General features: G+C 38.7%; 1 protein-coding gene across 2 annotated transcripts; it reads left to right on the top strand.

Annotated features, from left to right (window-relative positions):
• Positions 1 to 226: 226 nt before the first annotated feature.
• LOC117547751 (ras association domain-containing protein 7-like) lies at positions 227 to 8,560 on the top strand. 2 transcript variants are annotated; one of them, XM_034218560.1, is made up of 5 exons: positions 227 to 357; positions 3,643 to 3,745; positions 4,930 to 5,562; positions 6,874 to 7,133; positions 8,255 to 8,560. In XM_034218560.1, the coding sequence occupies exons 2-5, from the start codon at positions 3,643 to 3,645 to the stop codon at positions 8,297 to 8,299; spliced, it is 1,041 nt and encodes a 346-aa protein (XP_034074451.1). In that variant the 5' UTR covers positions 227 to 357; the 3' UTR covers positions 8,300 to 8,560. The 2 variants fall into 2 exon arrangements, with proteins under 2 accessions (XP_034074451.1, XP_034074450.1); XM_034218559.1 differs by having other exon boundaries at positions 8,250 to 8,560.
• The last annotated feature ends 738 nt before the right edge of the window (positions 8,561 to 9,298 follow it).

The following is a 9,298-nucleotide window of genomic DNA, read 5'->3' as shown; positions in this document are numbered from 1 at the left end:
CTTGAAGGATATAAAGAAGATGTAAGAAATGAAAGAGATGTGTTATGATCCCACCCAATCTAAATCTACAGAGTAACTTCAGCAGCAAAGATAGATGTGGAGCCTTAAAAATAATTATAGTTTCCTCTGAGGTGAAAGTGGATGTGTGAGTGTATTTAATTACCTCCCGCCATTTCCAGAGTGACATCACTTTTCATACAGCACATCAAGAAAGGCTGCATTCCTCATCTTCACTCCTCCTCTTCCTCCTCCTCCTCTAAAGTGTCTGTAGGTGCGTTTTTGTGTCACAGCCTGAATACACAAGAGTGAGAAGGAGAAAAAAACATCAATGAAACTGAGAGAAGCTTAAACTACAAGGTAAGGGTTTTTAAATTCATACTGATGCTTATTTCTTTCTCTTAAAAATACAAATGTTATTTCTTGTGGGATGGGAAATATATTTTTCAAAAGTCATTTTTGTATGTAATGAAAAGCATGACTTGTATTTTATTGTGACTCCATAAGATTAAATCTAGAACAGAAGGGCATTCCAAATACCTTGATTTTGGATTTATTCAAAATGATGTTGTACATGATATACTTTAGGTTTCATGAGGTTATAACTATGTTGCAGACAGTTTAACATAATACATATATAAGCCTGCGAAAAGGTGCACATAAAATCAAGCTAACAAAACAAGTTAAAAATAACCATTTGTGTAAAACACCAACTATAATAATGTCTTAATTTAGAAAAGATTTATTCAATTGAAAAAAAATCAAAGCTAAGCATTTACGGATTTACAAATAAATTCAATACCTCAAACGAAACAAACATATTAAAATGAAACTAAGGAGGTTTATTTCTATCATTATACATTTACAAAACACATTTTTATTTAAAACCGAAAAGACACATACATTTCCTAAATACTTCCTAAGGCTTCACATTACATTTGTTATCAGAAATATTTAGAAAATAAGTTTCTGATCATCAATACAAAGATGGTTTTAATGATAGTTTCCACAGGAGTTCACTTTGATTATCTTATTTGTGAAAGGGAATTTGAACAGTGGGAGTAAACAGAAAGCGCTTTCTGATTTTGTTTCTTCATGGTTTATTGCACTTGGATAAAAGCGTTGGCTTAATTGAATGTGTTCATGTCCTTTGGCCATATTACGGGATTGATTAAGGGCTGAATACTGAAGGCTACATGCAGCTTAACAAACAGGAGCTGTAGTTTCTATGATTATCTGGTGTTGACGATACTGACGGAGAGTTTGAACAGTGGAAGTAAACAGAGAGTTGAGGTATTTGTGGGTGGAGTCTGAGTCCTGCAGGAATGTCAGCGTGTTTTGCCACATTCCTGCCCTCAGCAAACCTGAGTGTCTTCTTCTGCAAACACACAGAAACTACACACACACACCTCACTGTCACACACCGGTTTCCTTGACCTAAATTTAAACCGGCCTGATGCGTTAAGCTGATGAAAAATATGTGGTCCAAGTTTATATACACACAGAGTTATTGCTGTTTCACTGATTCTTGAAGCACTCGGAAAGTATTACTGTAACTCTAGTAGCCAATGCATTTACTGAGTGTGCAAACTGAATGCATATTATCTGGTTTACACTGACTTTGTTATTGAATAACTCTACATTGTTACAGTATGGCTGTGAACTGTGTGAAAATACTTTTACATAATGATTCACAAATCAGAGCGCAAGCATTATAATTGGCCACAGGGTTAAGTGTGATTTGGACAGGAATGGAGGCAGAAACTTTTACACATGTGGATACCTGTGTGTATCTGTGTTTATTTACTTACTTACTTCCTATTTAATCGCAACCTGCTATTCCCAGGCTGTTGTTTTCATTTGTATTATCTGTGAATAGTTGATGCTCCGTGTGCCAATGAAAATGATGCTTTGTGTGTAGTGTGTTAATGCAAAAAACACACATTTTAGAAGAGTTTGAAGATGAATGTAATATATATACAACAACAACAACCACAGAATATATGAATATGTATCTATTAAGAATTAGAAACCGTTTTAAATATCAAAAGCTCGACTCCATTGTTACAGAAATATTGCATTAAATAGTTTAACCTCCACTAACATTATACACAGATGTGAAATAATTACTGAAACTAAATTGCAAAAATAGTCTTTTACAACTACTGCATATAAAAGTCTGACTTTGCCTAGATATTTCAACCTTTAATATTACTGTTTATTTATAACTTGAGTTATATTCGCTAATAATGTGAATCCATAAAGTAACTAAAGCTGTCAAAATGCTGCCTGTTAAATGTAGTTGAGTATTTTAAGTAAATGTTTTCTTCTGCACTTAAACTGAAGTTTCTAAAGTGTATAATATCATTACTTAAACGAATAAATATGTAAGCAAACTAAAAATCCCAATTTAAATAACAGATAGACATTTTATGTTAGACACTACGATCACGCAGACAGCGCTGCAGTGTTGTCATAGCAACCACACCCTCCACTAGATAAAGCCTAAAATAAAACAAGTTCAAAATAAAGATTACAACAAAGGAAACATCTCCATACCTGTCGTGAAATATATGAACACAATCCTCCACTGTGTGCTCTGTGTGACAGGCGGCTCTCCTGATTAAAAAGCAAAATAAATACATTTCACGAAAACGGTGATCTGTAAGCTAGCTTGGGAGCTTCTAAAATTAGCCCATAGTAGGCTATGTAAGATAAAAACTATCAAAAAAAGTTATTTAGCGATGGTAAAAATAACAGGATTCACACAGAATGTATTTGATAATATGTACAATTAGAAAAAACAATAACAATGTATTTAATTACAATTGAAAACGTATTTAAACATGTTTAAGACGGACACAACCCACCTCTCTGTTAGCCGGACACAGTTTAGGGCTGCACGCGCACGTAAGTACGAACGTAGGTGACCAACCTGTGACCAACTGACAAACCGTCACATCTGGCCAAATAATGTTTGTTTGTTTTAAATATAAAACATATAGCCATATCAAGCACCACAAAGTTATAAGAATAAAGGGGAGAATGTCATTCTACATTAACTATATTTAATACACATACAAAAAAGTATATAACAAAATAAAATCCTTTTAGGTTACATGCAATTGTGAGTAAAAACAGGTTAATATAATCTATATAAAACTGTGAAAGAGCGATAACGGGCAATTAAACACAACAGGTAGGCTAGTTTTGCAGATCAGAATCAGAAACAAGTTTTTTTCCAAGTTCAAGGAATTTGCTTTGGTGTATGGTGCATAAACACAGTCGAAGATAACATGTACGAAAAACAACCACAAGAAAAAAACTATAAAAACATATTTATATGAAATATAAATGTACCAAAAAACTACGTCCAGTTAGGATCATTTGACAAATTAATCAAATCAAATACGTGTAGTATTGTTATGAAAAGTCTAATGCTGTGCTGTGCAGATAATAGTCTTCTTCTTCTACTTAAGGGACATTTTGAATGAAGGAACTTTACTTGAGTATTCAACTAAGCCGCGGTACAAAAAACAAAAACATAACATATCATCTTTTTTTCTTATTATTCACAGAAAGTTCGAACATTTTCAATATCAATTTTAAATGTGTGTGTGTGTGTGTGTGTTTGTCTCCCTGCAGATGGAGCTGAAGGTGTGGGTGCAGGGCGTGGTCAGAGTGGTGTGCGGCCTCTCAGAAAACACTTCCTGTCAGGACGTGGTCGTAACACTCGCACAAGCAATCGGTAAGGCTCCTAATTTAGCTTGACTGTCTTTAAACATATAGTTTACACAATGTGTTTAAAGACAAACTATTTAGTGTTGTTGCAATAGAAACATCTAGTTTGGCTTTATTTTGTAACGTGAGCCTTTTAAATGATGAGTAAGTGGAATTAGGGTTCAGTTTTGGGTCAGGGATGTTGTATTTTTGCAGGATGACCCTTGAAGGCTGCATCTTCCCGGTTCCCTCCAACAAAAAGTCAATGGGATTTTTCTATTGGGGTATTTACCAATGTACTTTATGTCGTAGCTTGTTTTAACCACAGACCTTATTTCAGGATAACAACCAAAAACACAATTACAAAACCATTGACATCCAGACAAGTAAAAAGCTAAAAGTACCCAAATGTAAAATCTTTTTAGGGTTTTAGGACTCATTCCTGCACCACTCTGCGTCACTCAGATATCTCCAATGGGTGGCAACCTTTCCCAAAAACAAAGACTGTTAGATATTCATCCTTCATATCTCTGTATTGTGTTACTACTTCTTTGATGGCTCCAACAGGATTGTTGACATCCACCTGGATCCATCTTCATCTTCTTAGTAGACACATGATTTGTTTTGCTCGCATTGGGACTATCTATGTTGTAAATGTATTCTCTTTTTAATTTATTTTAATTTGCAAGTCTGTCCTTCCTGGAATAGGGATCCCTTCTCTGTTGAGTTTTCCAACATTTTCTCCAAATGATCTGTGGGGTTGTGTGGAAGTTAATCTTTGTCTGATGTGAGGGTCTAAGGAAAGAGGGAGTCATATTCGTATTCTTTGTAAACTATAATGCCCCCAAATGTAGAATGTGTGATGTTGGGCTTTATAAATGAAACTTTGATGATTGATTGATTGACTCAAATCCAGAACCAGACATTTTGTACGCTGCTATGGACAGTCTTGCAGTAATGCACATTTCTCAAAGTTATTTTTATGACTGTTATTTTGTATATATTGATTGTTGTGCTTTTAATTATGTCTAAATGTGTGCATATGTACAAATGTGTCTGTTGATTGTATAAATACATTTGTATACATCTTTGTATATATCTTTGTTATCGTATTCGTGATTGTGGGAAACAGTATTTCGATCTCCCTCTCTGTAGCACAAACTGAAAGATTGACAATAAAGTTGACTTTGATTGATTGTTTGTTTCCCGCAGGTCAGACAGGTCGTTATATTCTCATCTTGAAGCTTCGGGGGACGGAGAGGCAGCTGGTTGCAGATGAACGTCCTCTCCAGCACTTGGCTCACCTGGGGCAGCAGGCGGCGGAGGTCCAGTTTGTTCTGCGGAGGACCGGCCCCATCCTCAGTGAGGGTAAGGAAACCCCCACCAGAGAGGGACGTTTCCCCCTGCACGGACCCCCAGAACCAGAGGCGCTTAAACGCAATGACCCACACAAAGCTCTCAGCTTCAGCCTGGGTCCCTCCACACATCCCAAGAGGAGGAAATCAAACAGGGAGTGGTCTCCGTCGCCCCGAGCCTCCCCAGAACCTAGAGCCTCCCCAGTCTCTTTCCTGGACCCTCCCTCCTCTTCCTCTTCCTCCAAAGAAGAGGTATTCAAGCAGATCCTGCAGCAGCAGAGGAGGCTGCAGGACCTGGACTTACGGCTTGAGGATCTGGAAGGAGAGGCCGAGGTGCTGGAGAGGACGTCGGACACAGTTCTCAGTCTCACTCCGGCCCTGGAAGCAGAACTGGAGGAGCTGGAGCAGCGTCTGAGGCAGAACCAGGATGACCTCAAGCACAGAGAGCAGTGGGAGCAGCAGTTACAAGAAGAGATGGACAGAGAACAAGGTAGGACTGCAGCTAACGATCATTTTCATTACTGATTGTTGCGTTCCCTCCTAAATTAGGGGTACAAAGGGAAGTAACAAAATATAAAAAAATAACCGGGAGAAAAAAAAAGAGAGAGGGCTCACCAGCCAATTAACAAAGTAAACTTGTGACAAACAAGAACAACTTTCTCCTAAAAGAAAGGGATTCAAGTGCTCAATACAAAAACAACTGGAGCACATATCCTAACAATGAACAAACCAGGTCTCACACAGAGACCCCACACCACACATGCAGCCCAGAGGAGTAACACTGTAAACACGCCACTAACACTTTTTAGACTTGCTGCTAGACTCTAGACTAGGAGATAATCCAACTTTCTCAGGTGTGATGGAAAATCACTTGATTCCTGATTCTTGTTCCTGTGGTTTGTGCAAAAAATAGAAAATATCCTTCAAATTCCAACTGTTTTAATAAAGCATACTACACAAGCATCTTCTTCCCTCACATAAAAAAGTTAACAATGTATTAAAATGTTTTTATATCACTCTTCAATCTCAATTGTTTTATACTATTGAGGTTTGATGGTACAGACTTATGGTATAACCATGTGCATTGTAAGTTTGGTAAGACTTTCAATATATAAAATGTAATCAGAAGTCGTCCTCATATGCTTTACAGATTTTGCACAGCCCTCATTCACAGCGGCTCAAATTCATATATTCCACTAAACTATGGAATATAATATGTGATGACAAATGAAAGCTTTAGCGCAAGTTCAATAAGGAAGACCTAACACGAGTCACTTACACGTCACTCTATGGCTCCCTTCCCCCCTCATTAAATCGCCAAACACCATTACATTCTCCTGTTGTATTATCATGGCAATCATTTCATTCATATGACGTGTAAACAATAAATATTTAATTCTTACATCACGTCTCTCCGGTTTGAACTGTTTTGCATCAACTGTTTTTTGTTTCCCCCTTTTCCTGATGCTTAAATGATATTTTTCACCCTTTGTGGAAGAAATGAAAGTGATGTGATATGTTGAAAATATCAATAGGCTATTCAAACCCTCAGTAAACACATATTCAAGTGTGACTAAGTCGCTGCTTGAACAGAATCTTTTTGGGTTTTTAACCAGAAGTCTTTATTGTTCTGTTTGATTGCATGGACTCATTGACTTTTGGGTATAACCATGTGCACTGTGAGCTTGGTAAGAGTTACTTTGAGTATATCAAAAATGTAATTAAGAATCAGGAATGCTCCTAATATATGCATTATTTATGAAGTTTGACTAATCGTTCCCGCTTTAACTGTTATCAACAGATTTGCACAGTCGTCTGCACCAGATCAACTCGTCACTGGACGATCACAGTTATCAGATCGAGGAGCTCCAGTCCCAATCTGCACATCTAGAGCAGGACCTTCAGCTCCGAGCCCAGAAACGAAGCTCTCGGGCGGACACTGTGCAGCCGGAGGAGGCCCTGAAGCAGGAGCTGCACGTCCGCCTGCAGCAGGGAGCCGAACTGGAGGCAACGCTGTCACAAACACGGAGGCAAATAGAAAATACTCAAACAAGGCAGCAGGTAAAACTCCTCCATCTTCCAATAACCAGCACTGGACAAGACATTTACTCACATGCTGTATTTAGAATATTTTGAGGCCTCTTCTAAACTTTCCATTTCCATTCATGGTATAAGACTTTAGTCAAAATAAAGTGTGAGTGTTCATGGTATAAACATGTCCCCCAGCGCCAGAGGTAGAATAAGTATTAAGACCTTTAAGTAAGAGTTGTAATACTAACTTGTAAAAGTATTCTTTCTCAAGTAAATCTGCTTCCAGTAGAAGTATACTAAAAGTATCAAAAGTAAAAGTACTTAATGTGCGTAATGGGCCATTTCAGTTTCATGTATATAACAGGCCTGGATATGATTAACGATGCATTGATGTGTTCCTCACAGCTGGTCAATGTGGAGCTATTTTGATTTACTTTATAAACTGCTGCTGGATATCTAAACATACCGTTTTATAGTTTATTTATTAGTTTAGTTATATTTTTTACAATATTGGCTATTAAATGGAAACTACCTCAAATCTGTACTTGAGTAAATGTAGTGTTTTACATCATGTGTGTCTACATGCCCAGTGCAACATGGGACTTTCCATGTGAGGTGGACTATAAGGTGGTGCAGTGAGGATGGCTTTTTGCAGTCTGACTGGAAAGTTAGCATCCCAAAGTTTCCCTCCACAAAAATCCAACAGGTTTTTTCCATTGGATTTTGGATTCATGCAGAATAAATCTCTGTGGCAAACCAATGTTTATGATACTTACACTTTTTGTTCAGCAGGATAATCTCCACATATTGACACTACTCATTTAGACACTTTTTAACAACCACCGTTTTTAGACTGGGGACGTACTTACTGACGTATTTTATGTTGTAGAATTAAAATCTCTTCAGCTTTTGTTAACCACAGACCTTATGAAATAACAAAAACAAATTCAAAAGTACATTGCCTTCCAAACGAGGGATGAAAAAGTTCTAAAATGCAGACTCATGTCAAGGTTTAGGACTCATTCCTGCACCACGCTATAAAGCCTTTAAAGACTGTTATCATTTCTAAAGGATTAAACGTCTCTACCAAATGCATTGAGCTCAGCGTTGGTGCTGTTGGTGATATAATGTTCCTGCGTGTTGTAGGGCAGATGGGAGATGATGGAGGAGCTGAACAAGGATCTGAGGCAGTGTGAGCTGCAGCAGTTCATCCAGCAGGCCGGCAGTCCTCACGTAGACCAGACCTCCTCGCTGCCCGGCCCTGAAGGCTACCTCCGCAACGCTGGGATCATGGAGTAGGAGTCTGCTGCGTCGGATTATTGGAAGGGATTAATGAAGAAGTATATTGAAGGGATTAATGAAGAATTATATTGAAGGAATTAATGAAAGAAGGTATATTGAAGGAATTAAGTGAAGAAGTATATTGAAGGGATAATGAAGAAGTATATTGGAAGGGATTTATTAAGATTATATGAAGGAATTAATGAGACGTATTGAAGGGATTAATGAAGAATATATTGAAGGACTTCCTGCCGCCTTCTCTTAGCCGGGCTTCCTGCCGCCGTCTCTTGCCGCGGCCTATCCAGCCGCCGTCTCTTGCCGCCTTCCTGCCGCCGTCTTTGGCCGGCCTTCTGGCCGCCTCTCTTGCCGGCTTCATGCCGACCTCTCATGCCCGGGCTTCCTATCCTCCGTCTCTTGCCCGCCTTCCTGCCGCCTTCTCTATGCCGGCTTCCTTACGCCGTTCTTGCCGGGCTTCATGCCCCGTCTCTTGCCGGGGGGTCTTCCTAGCCGCAGTCTTTGCCGGCCTTCCTGCCGCCGTCTCTTGCCGGGCTTCCTGCCGCCGTCTCTTGCCGGCCTTCCTGCCGCCGTCTCTTGCCGGGCTTCTGCCGCGTCTCTTGCCGGCCTTCCTGCCGCCTTCTCTTGCCGGCATTAATGAAGAAGTATATTGAAGGGATTAATGAAGAAGTATATTGAAGGAATTAATGAAGATTATATTGAAGGGATTAATGAAGAAGTGTACAGATCAGTTTGTACTGAGAAAGTCCTGCTTTCTTGCTTTTAGTAAATGCACATATGAAAGAAATAACTGTGAAATAGAGTTAAGTTAATTCCATTGTCAGCTGAAAATGTGTTTAATGTCTAAAGCAACGAAGAAAGAGCTACTAAGATATACAATTGAACTGCAGGACATGATG

Source organism: Gymnodraco acuticeps, unplaced genomic scaffold (genome assembly GCF_902827175.1).
Source record: "Gymnodraco acuticeps unplaced genomic scaffold, fGymAcu1.1, whole genome shotgun sequence".
In the NCBI taxonomy this organism is placed as follows: domain Eukaryota; kingdom Metazoa; phylum Chordata; class Actinopteri; order Perciformes; family Bathydraconidae; genus Gymnodraco; species Gymnodraco acuticeps.
Note: the sequence above shows the minus strand (reverse complement) of the source record. Positions and strands in the feature narration are given on the sequence as shown.

Bases quoted from the DNA above. Each gene is read 5' to 3' on its own strand.
- LOC117547751 (XM_034218559.1), top strand. From the start codon at position 3,643: ATGGAGCTGAAGGTGTGGGTGCAGGGCGTGGTCAGAGTGGTGTGCGGC. The intron at 3,746-4,929 runs GTAAGGCTCCTA...TGTTTCCCGCAG, and splicing joins AACACTCGCACAAGCAATCG to GTCAGACAGGTCGTTATATT. The intron at 5,563-6,873 runs GTAGGACTGCAG...TGTTATCAACAG, and splicing joins AGAGATGGACAGAGAACAAG to ATTTGCACAGTCGTCTGCAC.